This window comes from Poeciliopsis prolifica, unplaced genomic scaffold (assembly GCF_027474105.1).
Source record: "Poeciliopsis prolifica strain line A6 unplaced genomic scaffold, Auburn_PproV2 SCAFFOLD021, whole genome shotgun sequence".
Classification (NCBI taxonomy): Eukaryota; Metazoa; Chordata; class Actinopteri; order Cyprinodontiformes; family Poeciliidae; genus Poeciliopsis; species Poeciliopsis prolifica.
In genome coordinates this window covers 2,970,192-2,995,763 of record NW_026562396.1, presented here as the reverse complement: position 1 = coordinate 2,995,763, position 25,572 = coordinate 2,970,192, and the positions used below count along the sequence as shown (strand labels likewise).

The window sequence follows — 25,572 nt, the reverse complement described above, 5'->3', positions numbered from 1 at the left end:
GCCTACAGCCTCTACATATGGTGTGTCTTCAAGATGCAGCCTCTGCACATGTTTGTTTTATAGCTGAACCTTTCTGTAGATCCAACTGGAAGAACCAGTGACAACCATTCAACCATTAAAAAGATTGGGTGTTATTTTGTCTTCTTTTTTCTTCAAAAAGGATTGTGTGGTTTTATGCTTGACCAAACGGTGTTTGTTACAGAAAGCCTCAACTTTGCGCTATAAGACAGTGATCAGTAAACTGACTATTGCCTTCCTACATAATTTAGCTTGATTCAGTGCTCAGTCTGGAATTTCTCCCATTAAGCTGGATTTCTCTGTTAAAATTTCAACCGAGCCTATCAACAAAAAGAACGAGGAGTTGTGATGTCTACTTTTTGTGCCAGTTTGCCTATGGTGGTTATTTGGCAATAGCAGAGAAGGAAGTGACTGAAGCTATTCAGTCTTAGAAGAATGTCTCAGAGATTTTATTGGAGGTAAAGATGAAATGGCCCTTACTACCTATGTGGTTGTTTACAGCACACATAATTTCCAGTAAGGTTTATTGAGCTGGTGCATTACACGCCCCCAGCAAGCAATCATTCCTCAATAGCAAAAGTCCCGACCCGCTATACGAAGCAAAGCATAGGTCTAGGGGCTGATTTTTATCAGGCTAAGTAAGTACAGTTCCAGTTACATTTCTAGCAATAGTAAAAAAAAAAAATAAATAAATACTACATATTTGCATTTGTGTGGTAGGACACAAAATGTTTATTCTTAGTATACCTCCCAAACAACAAGGTTGTCTTATAATATTTCTTATAATTAATTGGTGACCCAAAGATGCAACTTGTTTACACAGTTCCCCTACAGTGATGTGTGGAAATTATTTTGATCCTACCTTACCATTGTTTTCATTGCAAGACTGCGCTACTGCTGTAAACGTTCAATATGTTTTTAAGGATTGTTGGACATGTTTGAATGTTGCCAATAACTGGAAGGTTTTGCACATTGCAACCTTGTGTCAGACATTAGAAAGCTCCTCACACATTTTCTTTATTGGCCTTTCACTTATACTCTCTCATATTGAACCCCTTATAAAATATCTATAGCTCTGTATCTGGAGGGCTATTCCTCCACACCTGGATACCACTGAATTATATGGGCTTTTGGGGGTCCAGTTGCATTTGAACTATCGCAGGGAATGATATAAAGAAAACCTCTCAAGGTATCAATACTTCTAAAGCTATGTTAGATAAGACAATTATTTTGTAATCTTACTTTTAGCACAATATTAAACTCTTCTTACTCTCTTAAGATAAATGCCCTCAAAACTAAGTAACAATCAAGCTGACACTGATCCTTAAGCCCCTCAATGTATAGTAATGCTATACTCTCTTTTCACACATGAGTGAATTTCTTCTTGTGGTCAATAATTGATTTTTCTGTTTGTGTTTTGCTTGCCAGCTGGTGTTGCAGTCACTGTTTAGTAAACCAAACTCGGAGGGAATTCAGAAATTCTGTCCTAAATAGCCCATTTGCCCTTATATTGACTGCTAGTTAATTTCAGTCTATGGGTCTACAGTTGTTACATTAATATTAAAACCACCACCCCACTGGGTGACTGGAAAAAATAGACATGCATTAGTTATGGTCTTCTGCTTCCAAGGGACATGGCTCATTTCAAATGCATGCCAGCGTGCTTTTTATCAACTGCTCATAGAAGAAATTTGTCATCTCATTCTTTGGTTCTCTCTCCCACTTTTCACTCTCTCTCTGTCTTTGTACCTTTGTTGTTTGTTGCAGGTGGCATGCATGCAGCTCATCAATGCCCTAGTAACATCTCCTGATGAGCTGGACTTCAGGCTTCATATTAGAAATGAGTTTATGCGTTGTGGCCTCAAAGAGATATTGCCGGTAAGTAAAACATGACCCAGAACACGTACACACATACAGACACTATAAACTCTCACCTTGTATTAATATTTAAATGAGGTATCCACTTCTGTGAAATATTGTTGATTTGCTCCGGCAAATAATTTATTAAACATCGAGGAGAGTTTGTACGTCCTCAGTATGTGCAGAAACCAATAAAGTGTCTAGTGTCTCAGCTAATAATCTTTCTGCTGGATTTACGCGATATACCAAACATGTTTATCTCTTGTAAACGATTGTTCTGCTGCTTCCATGGAAGAAAATGAATTAAAGTGAAAAGTTAGAAATAAAACTTCCATATTAGTTTGAACAATGGTGCTTATTGTCTTTATAGAGTTTACATTTTTGCTTTTAATATAAATACAAAAATTCTTTTTTTTTTTTTTTTTAATCAAATTTATTTCATATGCAAAGTTTTTTTCTTCCTTATGTCTGTTTCATTTATTAATTTATTCTTTAGCAACTAATGACCATCAGGAGTGAGGCTCTGGACATTCAGCTGAAGGTTTTTGAAGAGCATAAGGAAGAGGACATGATGGAATTCTCTCATAGATTGGAAGACATCAGGAGTGAAATAGAATATCCTTGTTGAAACTGAACAGAAAACATGCAACTCATATTTGATTTCATGTCTGCTTGTGTTAATTTGATGAATTCCAAGCTAACCTATCTGGAGGAAGAGATCAAATTTGCTGAGCCAAAACAATAATCCAGAATTTTTTTATTATTTTTTTTCTTATTTCATCTGTTTCTCCAGTTTTTTCATGTGAATATGCACTGTTTTCATTAATCTACAAGTCCTTGACTCTCTGTACTGATGCGGGAGATGTATTCAGTATTGTGTTGAGCATGGTGAAGGACAGCAGTGCAGAGCCCTATTTCCTCTCCATCCTGCAGCACCTGATGCTCATTCGCAATGATCACTTGATCAGGTAAAAACTACATCAACCACTGACATTCAGTCTGAATTCGATATTTTTTGTTTTGTTTCTATCACTTTCAACTTTCTCATATCCTTACGTTTTAGTGATTAAAAAATAAATTTGCTATAAAAATCCTAACTCTTCATTCAATAAGGAATTTTATGTATTTATACAATTTGATTGTTATGAAGGGTAATATAGATTTGGAGTATTTTCTTCTCATTTTACCCGGCATCAAATGAAAGCAATGATTTGAGTAGATTTGAGCGCCGTTAATATTGCATCCTGGTTAAAAGATCTGGTTTTGTGGGGGTCCAACTCCCTCTGTCTTGAGCTCTCTCGATGACTTTGGCTAACAAAGAGAATGCTTTCTCTTTCATCTCCAAGCCATCTACAGCAGCAAGGGCTCTGGTGCATTTCTCATCTCTTATTAGAGGAAAAATTTCAAAGGCTTATTTTATGTTGGTCCACTAAAGGCTGGGTTTGACTTGAACCTTAGGCTGATCAAAAGGTGGAGCTTTTGTTCTCAGAGGTATAAAATGTATTACCTGCCATTTTCCACACCCAGACATTATACATTTGCGGTCTTTTCCTCTGTCGGGATAAATTTTTCAGCTAAAACCCAAGCAAAGGACACAGCATATATATTCATGCCTCTCACTGTACTTTGTTGCAGCTGATAAATAATTGAACAGTTTAGATGCTTCTCCCAGCTAGGCTGGACAATTTTGATAAAATTGCTGAACAAATAAGTAATTACAGCTATCAAATAAAATTTACATTGTTTACTAATCCACGTGGTCAACATAAAAGTATCCACTTAGTCACACTGATTTTACATTAATTTCACAAAATTATCAAAACATGCTTTTTCAATTTTATTTTTGAATGCTGATTTAAAATGAGCTACTATTAACTCACCTTTTGCTCATTCTTCTCTTGTGTGCTATCAGCTATCATTGACAAAGGGATCTGATGTGGTGTGAAACTCTAATTTATACTAAATACCTTTTATTGTTCTTGGCCTGAGAACAAGACATTATGTGTCTTGGAAAACTAATTAGGTTTTAACAATACTATCATTTTTCTTTTGTTTGGAAAGGTCCGAAACTTTTTTCTACAATTACCTTTTTCCACATATTTTTATTCTCTTTTGCTGTTCATCGGAACATCGCATTAACTTGCAGTAATGTCATTGCATAACATTATTGCATGCTTTACTCTGAGCCTGACTTAGCTGTGTAATTTCAACAAAGCATTTTGTGAAAGATGTAGTTAGTAATGTACTAACTTTTTGCATAAAACATACAAACTATTTAATTTTATCTAAATTTTAGGAAGCCAATCGGGTTGTTAGATTATTTGTGGACCATACACATAGTAGAATACAATTCAGCAATTGTTTTTGCACAAGTGTAAGGAAGTGATTGAAAATACACGGACGCAATAAGCAATGTTAGCTTTTAGTAAATTTATCTTTAAGTTTATGTAGGTCATAAATGAAAATAATTTTAATTGTGGAGCAATCTTTAAAAGTCTGAAATATAACTTTCTTTAACATGTATGACCAAGAGTTCTGGTCATACATGTTTAAATGGCATATATATATATATATATATATATATATATATATATATATATATATATATATATATATATATATATATATATATATATATATATATATATATATTATATATATATATATATATACACATATATGTATATATATATATGTATATATATATATATGTTTCTTGTATTCCCAGAAGCTTAGGTTCTTGAATATATTAGCTAATCTTAGGTCTTAGGATTGGTAAAGCAAAGTAAAACCTCAAAGATTAATTTGCTCAGACTATGCTGAAAGTCTGTGTTTAAAATCAAGAATTTGTGTTTTGGTGTAATACTGGGAATAATGTCAACAACAGAAGAGGACAGTAGTGCTAGTCCTGCCCATGACACATACTAGCTGTGTCATGTTTTTTGGTGTTGCTGTGGCATCCAGTGAGCTGTTTTGTTCAGTGGTGAGGTTGACATTTCAGGTGGAGATGGCATACAAATGACTTATCAGGGGAGTCAAAAGATTGAGAAGTCTGGATCACAGCATGTTATTTCATCTGGAAGATGTGATGACTGTAAAGATATAATATTTTATGCCATGCATAACCTAAAAGTTCAACCAGATTTAACACACTTTTTTTTATAACTTAGAAACAGCCAAATAGAATCATTTAAAAGACTGTTTCTTGCAATATTCAAAGATCTTGCTTACCTTAAAAACTGAAGTAATTGAATAAAAGACCTCCAGTAGTACTATGAATAAAGTGGGATTATTATTATTTTTTTCTTTTGCATTCAGGCTGAATTCCCTTGATATAGTGGATCACACTCTTCAGTTCTTCAGTTTCATCTCCAATCTTAGTTTTGTTTTAGAAATGGGTTAAAACCAATATCTCATGCTGCTCACTATTTATAAGTATCTCAATGTTTATTAATGATTTGGTGTAGAGGAGATTAGGACTCTCTGTGGCATTGTTGTAAGATAATAAGCAGATCAAACAGTTTCTCACCCACTTGAATTTGCTCAATCTCCCCCTGGGCTGCATGTCAGCTGCGGTTTAATAAAATATTTCCTAATGCAAATTAGTGCTTGGCCTTGGTTATTTGTGGGGGTCATTTGATATGATTTTTGTGCTTCGTAGTTTCTGATGGGTTATCATGTATTTCCCAGGTTTCATTTTTATTAAAACATTATTATGGTTATATATATTAATATATATGTGTATATGTAGACATAAATACACTTTTTTAATGAAAAATGTTAGTTTGTTTTTCTTTTGTTGTTGGCTCACCAGCCAAAAGAAAAAAAAAATCTGAAGCTTTATAATGAAAAATAATATTTCTTGAAATGTGTTTTTAAGCCAATACTGTGGTGTTAGACTTCACAATTTTACCAACTGAACCAACCTGTAGTTAAGTTCATTGTGCTCTTTTTTTTTATCTCCCTTGATTTTCTTTCTCATCTTGACTTTCAGGCCCCAATACTTTAAAATCATTGATGAATGCATTTCTCAAATTGTGCTGCATCGCAGTGGCACTGACCCCGACTTCAGTTACCGCAAGCGCCTAGATGTGGACTTCAGCCACCTTTTGGGCAAGTTTAACACCTTTGGTAGTGCATCACCATGAGAACTGTTCTGCAAAGAAGTTTGACTGAATTGAACTATTATTTTCTTTGAAGATGTGTGTGTGGACAAAGCTCGTGTTGATGAGTATGAACAACGAGCCTTAGAACTGGCACAGAAGGCAAGTATAACAAAAAAATATAACATAGCAAATTATCAACTTGAAATTGGTTTGTAGTAGTAGATTTGCGTGAAGTTTTAGTTTCAGCTGTGTGCATCTCTTACATATATTCTGACTGACACTTGAAGACCACATGTTTTTAATTGACTTTCTTTGTTGCAAGCTGTGTCAAAGTATGTGTGATGAGAATGTTTACCACCACATGCATTTGTTAAATAATGGTTAATCATAATGTAATTTGTCAAAATTTTAGTAAAAAGTTTAAGTACTTTAAAGAATTGTCTTTTTTAAAGAATTGAGAATCTGATTGGTTTGTTGCATTGATTCTGTTTTAAAGGTTTTTAACGGTTGATCTGTGTTCTTCATTTTAGTTTGATGAAGAGTTTCTCAGCAGACAAGAGGCACAAGCTCAGCTGGCTAAGTGCGAAGAACAAATCGCTGAACTCCAAGCAGAGTTACAGGCCTTCAGGTCCCAGGTATACAGAGTGGACAGAGTGTTGCATATCACAATCTTTGTTATTGCAGGATGTAAGGTGTTTGAGGATACTGGTTGTAATCGCAGTTCAAACCTTGTGATTTTAGATAAGAGATACAATTCAACTTTCTTTTTATTATGAGATGTCCTTGTTATTTTTGGGCTGTGCTGTGGGGATGGTGGTGGGGGTTTGTCCACTGGAGCCTGCAGTTTGGTTTGACATGGAGGCTGCTCTACTGGCGAGCTGACACCAAGTCTAATGAGAACACTGACCGGTCCTCCATGTTGGCCATTTCTAATTCTCCGATCTCTATCCCATAAGAGGAAATTGTTCTAAAAGCAATTTATTCTGACAACCCCTTCAGCCTCAACCACCTACTCCTCCCCCTCCCAATTACTCCAGAGAGTTACTCCCACACCATGGCACTGCAAGATAACTACACACTCAGAGAACGGAAGAGAACTTCCCTTTTTTCCTTGATAATTTTTCAATTTGAGAGCGCAAACACTGAGTGAATACTCAAATAATACTTTGGTTTAGATGGTGATGGTATGTTTAGTCAGTGGTTACACACACACACACATGCACACTTTGTTCCTTTGAATGTGTCCGTCCACATCTTGACCTCCTCCAACACTCTAGAACGAGAGGCTTTCCCTTTGCTGCAGAGGCGTTGGCAGAGAGAGGGCCCTAGGTTGACCTTTAGAGTGCATCTTTAATATAAAAATGGCACCGTACACGGATCAATAATCCATTTGCTCTCTGCAATACAATTTACAAAGCTTGTAGGTGCTGTAATAACATTAGAATTTTTACTTTGGGGAAATAAAAAACATTGTAGTTATATTCCGAACAGAATCAGGACTGTTTAATAGGATTTTGCTTAACATAACCCACCTTTGCCACAGTGGTTATGAGAATATTGGTTATGAGACAGCAAATAAGAACATGCTCTCCACACTCAACATATTCTGTGGCTTGTCTGCTTTCATTTCCCCCCTCTCATTTTATTTTGAGTGACGTGAATTCCCTGTTGTTTGCAGCGTTTAACACGGTGTAAAAAAAAACAAAAATGTGAAATTCAGCAAAGTTTTGACCTTCTTCAATGTACTAGGGTGTGGGGAACAGTATGCTTTTTGACTTTTTTCTTTTCTCGACATTCACATATGTAGACTACACATTTTTAAAGCAATACATGAATGAACATCTAAAGATTTTTTTCCAGAATAAAGTTAGGAAAACAGTTTGGCTTTCACAAACACCCAAACTTGTAATATGCAACATGACCTCTACTAGTGATGCTGTACAAAAACATGACACACCCATCAGTTATTTGTAGATTTTGATTTTGAACTTGAAACTGCAGACTTTTGATTTCAGTGAAAAAGATTTTTTGTTTATATTTCTTTACATATATGAATGTTTTAACATTTCTGTTGATTTTGTGCCCAGTTTGGATCAGTGCCTGCCGGTCTGACATCCGCTAAGGCTGGAATATCATCACCATCGCCTGCATTTGCATCTGTACCACCAAGCTCTGGATCTGAATCAGGGGTGCCGTGTCCCCCTCCGCCTCCACCACCTCCTCCTCCACCTCCTCCTCCACCTGGAATGCCTCCTCCACCTGGAATGCCTCCTCCGTTTGGAGTCCCACCTCCACCTCCTCCAGCCTTTCCAGCCTGTTTTGGTTCCCCAACTCACCACACGCTGCCTTTTGGCCTCAAGGCAAAGAAGGAATTCAAACCTGAGAGTTCAATGAAGCGCCTCAACTGGTCGAAGGTTAGAATTTGCTTTATCCTTACACATCCTACTGGACTTTGGTGTACAAAACTTTTGAAGACAAAACAGAAAATCCAGGCCACACATTATAAAAAATGACTTACTGTAATCTACTTAGTTCATGCCGTTTTTGGCAGCGTCCAAACAGTACAGATGTTTTCCAAAAAAGAAACATCTTTTTTTCTTCCGTGCCAAGCCAGACTTTACTGAAAATAACAGATGATCAGATGTCACAGCGGCCTTCTTGGTACCCCTACAGATGTTCTTTCTCTTTTGAGCAATATTAGTTGATACCACAAGTGGTGTTGGTTTGGATATTAATTCATAATTTACACTCACATTTGCACCACTACAGGTGTTCAACAAACTAAAACATCTGCTCAAAATTTCAAGTCACTCTTTTCAAAGTAAGAGAATTGAATGATGTGATCGAACTATTGGAGAGCTCAGCATATGGCTGAGTTTGGGACAAAGATCTTTTGAAAGTTTTTCAATAAGCTTTCAAACTACCATCAACAAAAACACAGCTCACTCACTGCAATTATTTTTCATAACGGCAGAAAAGTGTAATTCCAGTGTTTACACTTAAACTTAAAAAAAATATTTTTAAGTTTCCCATAACTATAGAAGTTTGCATTTATCCCACATTGGATTTAGAAAAAAATATTTTAATGTAATTTGCTGTTTTAGACTATTGCATTACATTACAACAATACACCATCTGGCCATAGCATTGTATTCTCATGTTTACTGTTAAGAAGTTTCTTAAAATGTGACTAGTCTGATTATTATTACTTTTCCTTTTGCCTTTCTTTTATGGATACATCTTGTCAACTAGAAATTTTCTTTCATCACACCTTCCTGAAACATTTATAAATTTTGTCTTGGCACATTTTGCTCTGTCAGCATTCATTCCTCTCATACTGAACCTTATCTTGGCTGTAGACAAAGGTATCTTGATTTCAACTAAGTGTTTTCAAAAGAGTTTCTTTAATCAGTCTTTTTTTCTTCTGTCAAACACAGTGCATTATCGTTCAAATTCTGTGGACTGTCTCAGGAAAAAAAGGTTTCACTTAGGAACCCCGCTGCAAAGTCCTGTCTGTATTTTGGCCTAATTTAGACGAGTTATAAAGCATTATTTAGAAGAGTGACTACTTCTGCAAGTGATTGCTCTCCTGAAGTGGCTCTATCATGCGTTCTATGTGTCCTGATTGCAGTTGCAACTTTATTTTCACTGTTGATCAGGATGTTGCCATCTTTGCTAGGAGTCTGTCTCTTTTGGTTCTATTTATGTTTTTTTTATGTTTTTTTTATCTTGTGGAGTGCAACAATCTTGGATAATTGCACAGTGAAGGAGAATGATACTTTGGGGTTCTGAGGTCATTCTACAGGAATGCTTGCATGATTATTCAAATTTAAAATGATAGGTGTTCTTGATATTGCTTCAGTGAATGCACCTTTCCAACTTATTTGTGATTCTAGTGGATTCACTCCTGCCTGCTGCATTGAGCATGTGTTATTTTACTCTATTTTGATTGAGGTCTTCTAAAATTCTAAAAAATAAATGGAAAAAATACTGGGAATTCCCACTTAAAATAATGCCTTTCTAAAAAAAATCAAATGCATTATTTTAAATCAATTGCTAAGTGATTTTAGACTTTTTGATTTAGAACTTTTAGAACAGGGACTTCATAGGTTTTGTCGGTATATTTACAAACATATCCTTATTTCTGAGTTGAAATAAGTCTGCATCCATAGCCTACAATAGCAAGTTTTTGATTAATACAAGTTTGCTGAGGGCAGATTACAATCCATTTTAATATTTAATTTATTATGTTTGTGTCATTATACCTTTTAATACAGCTTTTCTGTTAGTATGGTTTCTGATTATGATCATGCATCAGGAGTACTGGTGAATTTTATTCTGATGTAAAGTTGTGTTTTCAGATTCGTCCACAGGAAATGTCAGAAGGTTGTTTCTGGGTGATGGCTGATGAGGACAAGTATGCCAAACCAGAACTCCTCAACAGAGTTGCTCTTACTTTTGGCTCACAGAGAACAGGTCAGATGCTTTTAAGTTTTTTTTATATATATATATATATATACATATTCACTTTCCATCTATATTGCTTGTGTATTCTTTGAAGGCTCAATTTGTCATTATCTAAGAATATCTTTGCATTTTTCATGTGTTTTTGATGGGTGTTAATAACTGGTCTATTCATCTGCGCAGGATCAGTGAAACTTTTTCATAAAAGTTGCAGCTGTTTCAAGTTAAGGAGATACTCTGGAGCTTACTAAATGACTTTCAGTACAGATTTCTCTGCTTCACAAAACACCACACAGTTACATCCTTGAACATTAGTATGTCTAGTAAGACCTGCAATATTCATGTATGAGATTGTTGGAGTGATTAAAGCCAGAGCAGGAGGTAGCTAGAGATTTTATCACTTTTGTCCTCCCCTGTGTTTGGTCTATTAGTCCTGTCACTGATGATTTATTCACGTCTTGTGTTTTCTTTCTTGTCAGTGCCTGGCTCGCTTATGCCAACTTGAATTATTCATCCAGGTGTTATCTACCTGTCACAACTCTATGCTGCTGCTCTCAAGGTGCCTAAGACCCAACAACACACAGCTGCAGTGTAGTTTCTGACCGTCAAGGTGTTGAATAAAACAGCTTGAACTAAATGATAAACAGACATACAGGTATCTTCTTGGGAGGTCAAAAGAGAGATATCCACAGGGAAAAAGTTTCACCTTACAAGAGACACTTTCAATCCTTGTTCCGCATGTGTTCTGCATGCCTCAGTGCTTATAACATAAGCATGTACTAGTGAAATGAGGACTTAAAGTTGAACCACCATTGTTGCATGTCTGTTGCCAGAGAGCTCAAAATAGCCTCTCAAGATAATCATAATAACATATAAACTATAATCATGTTTCCAAATCCCAACTGACTAATTTGCTAAGTATGTTTTCCACTGTTGGGTCTATGAGAGTGTCAATAAATATCAGTCGATATGAAAATGTGGTTAAACAGAGTTGTTTTCAGTTTAGGGGTGAAATTGCACTGTATAATGCAACTGGTGTTCTGAAGCAGCCTATTCAATAATATGTAGCGATTTAAGTTTTATTGGAGAGCGTTTATGGGGAATGGACTGTAAAAAACACAGCAAAATACAGTGATCAACTATTTAAGCTCATATTGGCATTTCCTTGCTAAAACAGATTGCAGTCTGTAAGTTGTTTCAAAAAGAATGTGATTTTAACCAAGTGTACATTAAGACTTGAAGAAAGTTTCATATTAATGACAGCTATGAAGTAATGTTGATAGAATAAAAATCTGCTCTTTTTTAATCTCTGGCATTTGACTGTCTTAGCTGTGGTGGAATTGCGCCTTTTAAGATGGGATGGTTGTCTTTAGTTGAAGGAGGGTTTTACTGGTAGAAGCTATACATAATGCTCTATTCAAGATGAAATCGTAGAAATATCTTGTATATCTTTTCTAATAGAATTCTTTAGATTATGCTATCTCAAAACTCAAGTAATTCTGTAAAACTTAAACTAATGAACCTAACAAGGGCTCTTCATAATTTTTAACCACACAATGATTCACAGAGAAAACAATTTCACAGATTTAAATGTCTTCATTTTCAAAGTAACAAAGTCTTTTGAACCCACAAACTTTTCCAACTTTAGTTAAAGCACATAAACCCACCCTTGGTCTGTTGTATTTTTAACAACTATTGGCAGTAAATTTTTAATTTAGTTGCATTTAAATAAAAAGAAAAAAAAACACAAATAAAAACTCTACACTTATTTTAAATGATCTGTTTTTCTTCATTTTTATTTTTTGTTCAGCAAATGTTTTTTGCCGAGCCCCACTTCAGGTTGAAGGAGATATGACTATTGTGTCATGCTGTCAAATCCAGTTGCTTCATCCCTTATGAGTCAGTTATTGAACTCTCATGCATATGTGCTTGTGGGCTTGTAGAGTTATTAAAAATAGCCTTGTAGCATCATGTTTCATCTCACTTAAGAGCAGTAGCATCTGGGTGAATATTAAACATTAAAAAGGAAACAGCATTAACACAGTTTTTGTCATTAACAATTCATTTTTTGGCTTTGCAAACTTCTTTGTTCTTTTGTTTCTTGCTTCTGCTTTCTGAGTGAGTTCTTGCCAAACTGTAAATAAAATGGTGGGTTTACTTTGTTCCTGGGGAATGTTGGCGAGACCATCCCCTCTCTGTGGAAGCAGCACGCCTGTACTTTATTAACTATGATCAGAAAATATACGACAATGATATATGATTGATGCATTACTTGAAAAGAATACTAGAGTGCTCCAGGTTTAAGGATGACCTAGTTGTGGATTTGATGAAAAAAAATGTTTATTTTAGTTGTTGGAGACATGAGAGTTGATTCTTGACTTGGGGCGAAAGACTTGAGATTTGACTTTGATAAAAGAACTTGTAAACAGATCTGAGTCATACTGCTTCTCTAATACAGGACTCAAGATTAAAAAGACAAATGGTCTTGTCATTCAGTTTGTCTGAAACAAATGACCTTGGTCTAACATCAGGCTACAATGGACTTTTGGACTTGTCTCCTGTAATGAATCAATCCTATTAGTAAAATTCATGCTTTACCTATTAGCTAGAAATAGTTAATGATTGACTGTTTTTTCTGTTTTTTTATAGTAATAATGGTATACTGCTTTTACCATCCAGTCAAATCCAGGAACAAATCCAGTCAAACACTTTCACTGTCGCTGCAGTTAACTACATCTCGGGCTGCACAATATATTATACTTACAGCATATAATCATTGCTATATTAGTGTTTGCAGTAACAACATTAAGCACGTTCACTTTTTGGAGTGCAGAATTTGTAAATTGTTACATATTCCATGTGTCTAGATGTCATGCTTTGCCTGCTGATATTATATTTGGCCTGTTGGCTCAAGTTCCCTGCAGCATGTGCATAAAACCTGACACAGGTGATGGTGTGCAGAGATGGTTGGAGGCATTGTAATAACACAGGACAAAGAAGGGAGGAAAATGCACCAAAAGGAATGATAACACTGTCTAAGGAACAGAAAGAAGCCTTGCACAAAGGCCATGGTGTATGCATTTTTAAAGACTTGCTAGCCAACTTTCCATGCCTCAGGCCTGACAAGATGACCAATTTGGTGGACTGCAGCAAAACAATGCAGCCAAAGCCTAGACAGTTGGACCCTGTGTTGAGATACTAAAAACACAAGGTGTCAAAGAAACTCAAGCATCATCCTTCCAATCACATGTGTTTGTCCACAGGGTGATGGCCAAAAAGAGGAACACTAGAGCAATCATGGGTAAAAAAAAATAAAATAAAATAAAAAAGAGTAGGTTATTTTTTTTTTCAGTATGACTGCAGCCCTGTAACAAAGCCAAGAAAGTTTAAAATCACACCATATAAATCCCTAAATAGAACAGCATTTTTATTAAAATTAGCATTCTCATAAAAATGCACCACAAAACAGAAAGATAATTGTTTCTGCATTTGTGACTTTAGTCGAAGATTCATTGACAATTATTTTAGAGGACAAAGCTTTCCTGCATATTGCACTAATATTACTGCTAAGCTTCCTGGCATTTTATAATCTGGTGACTTTTCAATACATTATAGGTCTTGACATGAGCTACATGACATTCAAGGTTTTCTAATATAAAGCAAAGCGTAGGAACCGTGTTCATAGTTTGCTTGCTAGGAGGCAGCTTGTTTTTTTTTGTAATTTTTTAAAAAGTGATCATAAGGCATAGTTCTCCTGAGAGAGTGAGACAGGGAGAGGGTTCGCCGCAAAGCAGAATACAAATTTGAGAATGCATTTTTTGTAGAAAACCTAGTGCTTGTCCTTCATGTGGTCTTCTCCAGTGAACTAAACAGCTTTGAGGTGAGAAGCTACAGAACTTCAGACATGTCCCTCCTGATTCTGGTAGCTCCCTTTAATTTCTTAACCAGACGGTTCAAGTCGAGCAGCTCATGTTCCTGCTTCTCTACATTTGTTGCTTTAGTGTTACAAAGGACTATCTACCATGAGACCTCAAAGCAGCAGCAGTGTCTTGTTGAGCATTCCGAGGTGCATGCAACCTTTTGATGCATTTGACTGGCAGTCAAACTACGTTTTCTCGTATGAAGAACTGTTTACTGCTTTCTAGGCTCTTTATTCACATTTTTAGAGGCTCATCAAAGTGGACAGTGCTGGATTTTAAAGTCAGTTTAATATCTTTAACTAGTAAAGATGACTTTACTGCACTCTACAACATCAAACATTGGCCAAACATGATACAAAAGTGTATCTCATGTTTGGCCACATCAGCAGTCTTCTGCACCCTAAAGCAATTCATATCTAGTACTCATTTAAAATTATCTATCTGTGATCTAGGCCAGTGTGCTGTTTGACTACCATAAATGTGGGTGTACATATGTGTGTGTGTGTGTGTGTGTACAGTATAGTTGGGGTGCTGTTTGTAGAAAGAATGTGCAAAGCTTACATTTTTTTGAATTGCAATTCTTTCATCAGCATCTCAAATGGATGCTCTGAACCTGACAGTAACAAGTTGCAGATAAAACGATACACAATGGATTCATTTTATTAAGCTGAATAGCAGCTAGCAGTTTGTTTTCACTGACCTGCTGTGTTGTGCTGACTCCCAAAGCCCATGCAAAAATTAAATTAAATTATATTAATTGCTGAAAAAAAAAAGCAAATTAGATTGTGCTGGACCCCAATTTCCATCAGATATGGCATGCTCTTATCACTTTTGCTGTACAAGTTTAATATGTTGTCACCTTTGAATAAATAGACAATGGAGGACATAACCTAGGTTGTATGACTATGTGAATAGCCGTCAGCAAGGAGAGGGTAAACATGTTGCTTTTGGGTGTTGTAAGGATTCAATTACCTGTTTTTATGAGGTACCGTTGCTGGTGTGAAGAAGAATAAAATGCATCCACACACTGATGATGATGATGTGAGAAGAGCGAGCTCGTCGTAACCTTGGAGTAAACAAATCAACAAATGTTTGTACACATACATAATTAGTGTCAATCAGTGCATAGTTAGCACTAGTTCCTTTTAAAGTTCTTTAAAGCTGTTTTTCCTTCCTTTTCAATTAGCACATTGGGCACTGTCTGGGTATTTCAGACATCCCACCTTTTGTCGTGAAAAGTGACAGCGTAGCTTCACTGTTGACAGCATCATTACATCCAATTTCCGGCTGCTTTGTGCTAAGGGCTTTCAACAGCTCATATTGTTATTGTTATCATTATAAAAAATGTGGTTAATGAGCAATTATGTACTCTGACTGAAAATACAGCAAACTCACAGTTTGTGTACTGTTTGGAACTGTTCTCCTTGTTGTGAAAACTAGCATGCATCTTAGCAGAATAGAGAATCAACAATCTGATCTCAAATAACATATTTTAATGGATAGTTTTATGACAGCATTATTTTGTAGTTATTCTAATAGTATTAAATCTGAAATTATTCATGTGGACTTAAATCTAATTATTTTTATTCAACCAAGAAGTTTCTTTCTGATTGAAAGATGGGTATATCCCAACAGATTGGATTTTCTTTCTGTAGTTGTGGTTATGTGCTTTCCTTTAATTGAAATGAAGGAAATCATCTGTGGTTGGATAAAATTCAGCATAGTCTCGCGCAATGCGTGTAAAGTAGCCTGCCTGTTTTGACCAGCATGTCAGAACACACAGGCAATTTACTTTTGAGAACGCCATAAAAGAAATAGAAAACTCAAAGCTTTCCGAAATGCCCTGTGCAACTGCTGATTTGGTCAAAGATTTTGGTAAAATTAATAAATATGCCAGTGGTGTGAATAATTTTGGTTGTTACTATGAGGGCTGTAACCCCCAAGTTAGGAACACTGCAGTTTTATAGATTTATGGACAAAATATTTGTAGACATTTTGTGGTCTCCAGATAACACCAGATGTCAAATGTTTGGTAATCCCATGACTTTTTTCTGTTGACATTTTTGAGATGTGTCTGGTAGAAATGGAAAATATAGTTATCAGATTTTCCCCCAGAATTACTTGTTAATGCTTTGGTGATCTTTTGACCTTTCTTTTCAGACCAGCAATGTTTTCTAGTTTGTTGGCTTTATTTTTGTCTTGTGAGAAACGTTGTAGTATTATTTTAGGGTAGCCCTGCCAGTCGAAGTTGTTCAGAACCCAAAATACATCTGAAATTTGATGGCAAACTAAAATACTGAACAACAACGTTAAACTGTCTGCTTGGAGACTTGGACATATTTAGGTTTTACAGCAGTACTGCCACCCCAAACACATTAACACAGCAAGAAAACATAAAACTTTTAAAAGGACACTCATTTTGAAGGAGCAAATACTAGAAAAAGCAGTTTCTCTGAAGAGTTCTCTGACTCAATTTTGAGTCAGAGAAGCCATCTCCAACCCTGCTGTTCTTGTATCTCTCTCCGCATTTTATTCCCTCTTCTGCTCACTTGTAGCACAGCAGATGCTTGTCCTGGGTAATCTGAAACAACGGTAGACTGGTGTCTGACGGTTTGATTTCTTAGAAAAATAAAACGTTATTTTCAAAGCAGCATAAATTGGAGGTATGGAGTCGATCGTTGTGTAGTGGAATGAATGTCAGACTCCAGATTTCTGCGACAGTTCCTTTGGGGATCTATTTCAATAAAATTAAATCAGATGTAACCATTTTATTTCAATTATTCCAAAAAAGAAATCTACTTCGAGATTTTGCATAGTTCTGTATTGACCAGAAGAGACAGACATTTGAAAGTCTCTTACAAAGAAAAGAGTTGTTTACTGGCAGAGCATTATAAGTTATGTTGCAATAATCTTAACATCTAGTATTATGTTATTTTAACATGAGGCAGTTTTCTATCCCCCCATGCACATATATGTGAACTGCTCAGTACTTGTGACCCTCATTCAGAAATTATTTCTACATTGACCCTGTGTTTCTACACACATGGGCAGTTCATGGCATTACAACCCCAGGCACGCAGTCCTATTTCTTCTTACTTGTGTCCTGAGATGTTATCGTTTCCCCTAGCGTAAAGCTGAAAGGTTATATTTGTTTATTTCACAAAGATTAAATCTTCTATCATCTGTGGAACATTTTTTCCCCCACAAACTCAGATGAAGAAATGTATATATTTCTGTCATTGTTTGGCTTTAGTGTCGAGAATGAGTAAAAGAAATAAAATTGCAATGTCAGTAATAAACTGGTCTCAATTGTAATTCTGCTACAATCAGTCAAGCATATACTCTCAATTATCTATTCGGGTGATCTAAGAACAGTGAATATTAAGAATATTCACTGTTCTTCTGTTACCCTGAATATTCACTAATTCAGGGTAACAGAATTAGCACTGTATAAAATATATGTTAAAATTTTGGTTGCACAACACTGCACAAACATTATTTATACACCTGATAGAGTTTAATTGCTGAGCAATATGTTACATGTTTCCTTTTATAATTTGATGATTTACCTTTGCCACTGAGCAGCAACGCTTTGAATATGGAAGACCTACTTATCATCAAATTTTGTTCCATTCACAGATTCTGTATCAGGTTCAAGTCAGAACTCTGGGATGTTCAAAATGTTAATATTACTTCAAGTCAGAAGAAACTTGTTGGTAAAGTTAAGATTACTTTATACCTAAAGTGACCAGGGGCAATGATCAATTCTTATACAATGAAGGTGCAAACTTTGAAGTTATAGTGGCTGTATCTCATCTGCGACAACGATGTTCAGAAGTGTGCTTATGTGAATTTTTCTAGACTATGTGAGGTCAGACACTAATGTTAAAGTAGAAGACCTGGCTCATTGTGTTTGCTCTAATTCATCCAGACTGTGCTTTACACTGTTGAAATCAGGAAGCAGTGAAAGGAATGGATCTTGCTTTGGGCACTAGTGTATTGTCATGTTAAAATCTAAGGAGCCATTATCATACTGTTCCCACAAAGATGGCAACATGTGGAATAGTCCAAAATTGTTTTATTCGACGCAATATGAGTTGATTTCACTGTAGATGAGGGGCCAAACCCAACTCCTGAAAATTACTCCTACACCTCAATCCCATCTACACCAAATATTAGTCTTGGCAAATTGTAGTCAGGCATGTTCTGTTCTTGTAGTAACTGGAAACCCAAACAAAGAGATATGATTCAGAAATCTAAAAAAACATGTCTCTATTGCTTTACAATCCAGCAGTGGTACGCTTTACACCTCTGCATCCAGTGCTTTGAATTGCTCTTGGTTATGCAAGGACTTTGATTAGGTCTAGCAGGTCAGCCATGGAAACCCACACCACATTGTTCTCTGCATGCTTGTTCTTGAGATAATATGAAAATCACATGATTGTTTTTAATGTTTGCTATTGCCTTGGCAGAAAGGTTTTAAATTGTGTGTATTGTATTTATCAACATACGCTAGCCCTGCTCTGATTTACATTTACTGTATGGCACTTATTCCCACTAAGTTGTACTTTGTTGTGTTTGATAGTTTCAGAAGTAGAATTAAAACTAGATGCCTTATTGTTAATATTTAAATAATGCCACTGAGTAGAAAAATGTGTTGTTATGGTGAAAGAAAAATACAATTAAACATTTTTAAACGAAAAAATGGAAAGTTGGGCAACCCAACTGGAATTAAGTTCAAATAAGGACTTAGGAAGATTGACTAGAGTATGTCCAAGTGAAATGGAGCGTTTTTGTCACTGAATCCTTGTTTTAGGGAGCATGTTGTTTCCCACAAAAAGTGATCTGCTTTGAAAAATGTTTTGAGGGAACTCTTAAATTTCTCCATACAAAATTCCTGAATATAGTGTTACTGTACATTAATTTCTTTATGGTAGATTTTTAAAATTCTTCTTTTTTTTGTATTTATTTATTTTTTAAGAATGCATCATTTAACTTTCAATAATTGCACACATCCAAAACAGGTTTCACTTCCTTTAAACTGTATATTAGTGAGTAAATTTCCACATGATTGAGGTTTATTAAATTTGCCCTTTTCATAAATACTACAATACTTTTTAGAATTTAATAACTTCTTGAGGCTGTTTCAAAATATTTTGTTTTTTAACCTGAAAATGCAAAACATTTTTTTCTCTAACTATTGTAATGAAATTGGGCAAAAGGTACCAGCGTATTAAGAATCTGTCGGGCAATATTAGTACATAATGCCTGTAATGATGGAAACCAATCTGTGAGATATTATGTTTCATTCAGATGAGGTCTAAATGGTTCCGACCTGTGATGTCTGACGTAATTACGCGACTGTCATCATCAGCTATCAGTTTCATTAGAAACTGAAAGCGTTAATCTCTACTGGAACATTAAGTCCTTTTGCACATATCGACAGAAATTCAGCAATTTTCTGTAATTACAGTAAACTCGGTTGTTTTTCTTTTGACAAATGCGCTTTTGTGAAGAAGTGCAAACTGAACCTAATCTATGTAAGCGCATTCCGTGGTTTGTTACACATCTATTTTACAATGCAGCGGGTTAGTTATTTTCTCTTTGCTAACAAACAACTCTGAATCAGTGCTCACTTCAGACATCACTAACATCTTTGTTTCCCCTCTTGGCTCTGTTTCTGCTTCTTTCTCTTTCTTGTCTTGTTTTTTTTGTTTTGTTAAACCTGCTTTTTCAACTGAACTTCTGCTTGGCTGCATGCTGTGCTTGATTTGGAACAGAAACAAAAGGTGAATTTTGTTTTTAAATTTATTCCAGCAATTGTGTCTTCCACGTTCTTGATTATGGTTTCTATTTTTTAATTTTCCACATTAAGGACAAATTTAAAGACTGTATTATTGCAATGATGTAGTGATATTTTATTGACAAACCAACGTGACGCAATCTGACTGGGATTGAAAAAACCAACCTGAAAATCTTTAAACTGGTTGTGGCACCCTCATTAAGTACACAATGGAATTTGGTTAATGCAGCTAAATTTAGATGCCTGGCATTTATTATAATTCTCTAAATTTACAAAACAGAATTTGTTTTGAGGTATGTAATAGTAAATCCATAACTTCTCAGTTTAGAACATCAGATTTGTTTGTACACTTGTAATTTTTAGTGGAAGTGCTTATGAGGTTTACTGCAATGTTTCAAAAAATTATATTAGTCATGACTAATATTTATAGTTTTTTTTCAGTTTTTACTGAAACAATTGCTGTCTTAGAAACTAAAATGTTAATTTGAAGGAGTATGGTGAAATGGAGAAAAATTGTTTGAGACATCTGTAACTAATGATTTTCTCAGATTTGTGCTCATCTCTGGATGCTGTATATTTAAGGTATTTCAAATAATCAATGAACTGGTGCTTATGCTTAGATTTCTGTTAATCTATAAATCACAGTAAAAGGAATATTTTTATGCTGTCGATAAATTTGTCCTTTAATCTCTTTTCTATTGTAATAATATTGATCTTCTCAGATTTTCTGTATTTGAAATTGTCAGTTGTACCAATTATTGCATTCACTTTAAATATTCCCACATGAATATCTCAGTTGATGTGTAGAATATAAAGCATTTTTCCTTTTATCACTTTCTCATCAAAAGATGACTGAGATACGAAGCTATTGCTGGAGCGTTTGAAAAAAGAACAGCAGTGTGAGAGCTGCCCTTTCCTAGGGGCAGCTAATAAATAAGATCCAATTATACAGAACCCACAAAGATCACTTTTTTTTAGGATGCAAGAATACTGGCCTAACCTAAACCAATTGCAAAGTTGCAATCCAAGGAAAAATACCCATGAATAAATAGTATGTATAGTGAAAAGTTGTGTGATTATGCATTTCTTTCAATTTTAGTCATATTTCTTACCTATTACTTGCATGTAAATGTTTAGATACAGCCTGAAAGTCATAAATATTTTATATTAACAATGTCTTTTCACTCTGAGAAAGATATTTCTAATTGATAAAAGTCAGTGAGTTTTAAATAACCTAGTCACGTGATCTGACCATTCAAGCATAATCTATTAAAAAGAGGCAACATAAGCTATTTTGCTTAATTCAAACTTTTGTGGATAAAGCTGCACTTTCAAGGATGGGTTACAAATAATGTGCTTGTTAAAAAATGTTTACCCTACTTTTCTTATTCTTTTTAGGTGTATTTTTAAAGACACAAAAATCAAAGTTGAGGAAGACAATTCTAACAAGCTAAGATTAGGTGGTTAATTAGACCGGTCATTTGTTTTTTGCAGCAAGGAGACCAAATGCTGTTTAACAGACATGTCGCTCATAATTGACAAACAGCATTACCTTATTCAGAGAAATGGTAATACTCCTTTATCTTTTATAGCTGTTTCTTATGAAAGGAAATATATACAAATAGCTGAATTTGTCTTTTCTAAACAGAGTGGCACATCTTAAAAAAACATAAAATGTTGTTATTGAGTGTTGCCATAACTATCCTCACCATTCTCTTCCATGTGTATCAAGATGTCCCGATCAATTCAGGAGCTTTAACATCTTGATCACAAAGACCAATATGATATGTGAGGATAAAGACAGTGAAAGTTAAGCTAACTCACTAAATAATTGATGACCAGAATTTTAGTGCATGGAAACAACTTAGTTGAACCCTCAAACAGCAAGAAAAACCAGCACAAAGCACAGCTTATGATGAAAAAGGCAGCAACAGGTCACAGACATTTTTTAGAGTTCTGAATGTCCTTTCATTTGATTTTCAAAAAGATTTACAGCACATGGCCCCAGTAGCGGGTTCTTGCACATTATTAGTATGGCAGATCACATCTCAGACTTGACCTGGGAAAAATAAATAAAAACATATCAAAGTTATAAGACTTCACCTCAACAGTGGATTTATAAATAAGCCAATCAGCAAAATCTACTACAAAAGTTATTTTATTTATGTAACATACATCTGGCTACTTACTAATACAGATTAAATATCCACAAGGAGATGATTGAGGGAATTTAATCTGGGTGAAGTCATTAGTTGTTTGTCATGGCTGCTCTCCATGAGTATCACCTTCAGTAGGTTGACATCAAAGAGAAAGTAATCTTCAAATAAAAGCATAATAAAACTAAAGCAAACTTCCTGTCAGCCAGAGTAAGTGTATGGTTACTAAGGTAAATGTTTCCTGGTGCCCCAAACACAGACATCAAGTGTTATGCAGTATAAATGCTGGTTATCTTTGTGTTTCCTCCATGATGCTGTGTGTGCAGAACACATGACAGAAGATAAAACAGCAGCAGTAAAGTGGCATTGCTATTCCTGTGCATTTGGTATTTTCACTGCGTGAATTGTAGCACTATAATGGTGTTAGAAAGCAATCACAGCACATTGGATTTATGTGATGATAGATGCAGAGGCTCAAAGAAGTGGCCCTTCCATTGTTTGCCTCACATTTATAGATCAGTAATTAGATCAACCTGTTCCATGTACATTTATGGCATTAGTTTCATCCTTGCAAACATTATAATCTTGACTTTGTAATCTTATTGAGCTCACTGCTCTTGCTTGCTATGTTTATTTTTATATTACAGGGTTTATTACTTATTGAGGTTATGTTTATTAATGGGTTGGAAAGTAATTGAAAGTCGATCTTTACTTTGAAATGAGTTGGTGTTAATTATACATCACCATTTAAAAGATTAAAGGCTTGGAGTTGGGAAAGTTGTCAAACATTGTTACCCTCATTCTGTAGGGGGAAAAAGAAATCAGGTGTTTAAACAAAGAAGCTTTATAAGTTTCTGTCTTTCCATGTAGTTTCTAGATATCATTTCCTGTATGTTATTAATGCTTTGCTCTCAAGATCAATGTAGCCTGTTAAAGAGAAAGTTGGGTAACAACAAGTTTGTTGCTCACTACTAGCACACTGTAAGAGATAATTAGACAGCACATTTCCATATAAATATAATGACCTAGGAAGATGGCGTGTTTGTGTGGGCTCTGTCAGTCTGCACCATGCATATTTGTAGAATACTTGATGGAAGAGATGGTATGCATGTGTGTGAGAGGTTAAGCTCGTATGGGTTGTTTTGGGAAGTGAAGACTCCCAGGTGGAGTTAAAGTCCGCGGTCAGAGCTGACAGCTTGGTGTGACTTGTCAAACTATGTGACACATTAAAGAGCCATGATCATTCAAATTTATGCTTCAGTGCTGTCAACCTTAACTACAATAACCCTCAGAATACATCTAAATTGGACCCACTTAACATATCCACTTAACATATCCGTGGTGGATAATATGTCTCTCAAAGGTGGAGAAATTTCTAAGAAATTCAGGAGCTTTCGTAGTCTGCTGTGTGCAGAACTTGATAAGCTTTTGAATTACAATGAGACAAAAGCAGCTGAGAAGAGGTTGGTGGACACCGTCGTAGGAATTATGGTGGATTGAACATCAGAGAAGGTGGGGATGAAATGACAAGAATAAAGTGGTCGTAGGTGGCCTTGTTTAAACTAAATACCTCCAAGTGGCTTTAGCAAGTGAAGTTATTACATTCTCATTTACCCTCAATTTGTCTTAAGTGCAAAACCTAAGACACCTTATTACTTTCCTCGTTTCTGCTGGATTTTATTAAAGTAAAAAGGAAAAATATATGTTGACACAGGAGGACTTTGAAATGTGGTCAGATTACTGAGGTTAGGAGATAGAATTAGCCTCTAAAAGGACATAAGACTGCAAATGCAGTTTGTTATGAAACACTTTGTATCAGAGGATAGCAGCAGGATATCTGTCTCACGCTGTCTTGCAGTTAGTATTTCTCTACGGGTACATATCGGCTCTGATCAAATGGACTTTCTCTCCTGCAAGTCTGTCTTTTTCTTCTTTGCTTTTTTTTTTTTCTTTTACCCTCCCATTCACTTCATGTTTTTTACTTTGACATTTTGAAGAGCACCATTAGTTCTATAATGAGTTTTTGTGTGTGGCTCAGAAAATCTGTGCCATTATGACACATATCATCAAATGCAAAAATCATTAAAGGCTTTTCATGTCGCTGCTGAAAGGGAAGGTCTGATCACGTAATGCACACATTGCAAACATGGCAGTCTTTAAATGATGTCCATCCCATTATATTCCTGTTCAGCATATATTAAAATGTGTACATAGCACAACTATGCCAAATTGCTTTTATGTTGCTTTGACAGCACTTCAGTGGGCCTTACACACCAATTACCTGCACCTTTTAACATTGTCTTGAAATGCTTGAAAATGTCACCAGTTTTGCCTCAAACACTCAGTCCTCACAAGCTATTCGCTCCCATTTTTGTTTTTTCCCCTGCGTTGTTAACCTTGTCATGCTTTCCCCCCCTATTTTTTATTTTTTTTACTCCTATATTTTCTTTTTCTTGTTCTGCCTCAGTGTTTCAGGCATCAGCACTTCAATTTGATCCTGCTTTGTTTTTCTGTGTCCTCGTATCACTAAGGTAATGGGAGGACTCGTAAAAAGCATATTTGCCTTTGCGACTTTATATTTTACTGTGATTTTTCATGTGCAATGCAAGTTTGTGTACGCAGTGTGGGAGGGGGTGTTAAAGGGGTGGGTGTCGACATGTTTGTTGGAGCATGAGGAGAGAAGGGGGGGAAAGAACAACAAATTACTTCAGTGATGAATGATTTAGGCTGTCATCAGTCCACTGAATGACTTGGGAACTGTTAGGGTGTGCTTAACAACTGTTAAGATCACACACGTGTTGTCACTGTGAAACGAAATTGAGATAACAATGCTTCAAAACTGATATGACAGCTGTCTGAAAATACTCATTTACCTTACAGACATACACAAACATATTAAGGGGGCAATGGTGCATCTTCAGGAGTCCTATAGAGGGCACTATTCCACTGAGAATAAAATTCCTGGTGAAATTCATACCCACAGGCCAACACACACTGATTAACAAGCTTCTAATCAGTCATGAATCTTATTGTGTCAGTGAACTTCAGTCAAGATTTGCAAATGTATTTTGTAAAAGAGTATACTTACTTGTTCTCTCAGTGGGATAGATTTTTTTCTCTTTATAAAAAGAAAACAAAAATGACTGTGATGTTGTAGATGTTAGTGCTGACACACAAGTACTTTTAGTGATCTTGGTGCAGCAGGAATAGATGGAGAGAGGAGGGGAAAAAAAGCCTAATGAAGT

The 25,572-nt window shown here is 35.6% G+C and overlaps 1 protein-coding gene across 1 annotated transcript in view; it reads left to right on the top strand.

Moving 5' to 3' along the window:
* The window catches only part of LOC129369604 (protein diaphanous homolog 3-like), a 147,250-nt gene that overhangs the window by 21,602 nt on the left and 100,076 nt on the right, over window positions 1–25,572 (top strand). The window contains exons 10-17 of the mRNA XM_055045118.1: window positions 1,786–1,896; window positions 2,375–2,493; window positions 2,730–2,846; window positions 5,873–5,991; window positions 6,079–6,143; window positions 6,515–6,619; window positions 8,072–8,398; window positions 10,346–10,460. Coding sequence (XP_054901093.1) covers window positions 1,786–1,896; window positions 2,375–2,493; window positions 2,730–2,846; window positions 5,873–5,991; window positions 6,079–6,143; window positions 6,515–6,619; window positions 8,072–8,398; window positions 10,346–10,460 — 1,078 coding nt within the window. The remainder of the gene's footprint in view (window positions 1–1,785; window positions 1,897–2,374; window positions 2,494–2,729; window positions 2,847–5,872; window positions 5,992–6,078; window positions 6,144–6,514; window positions 6,620–8,071; window positions 8,399–10,345; window positions 10,461–25,572) is intronic.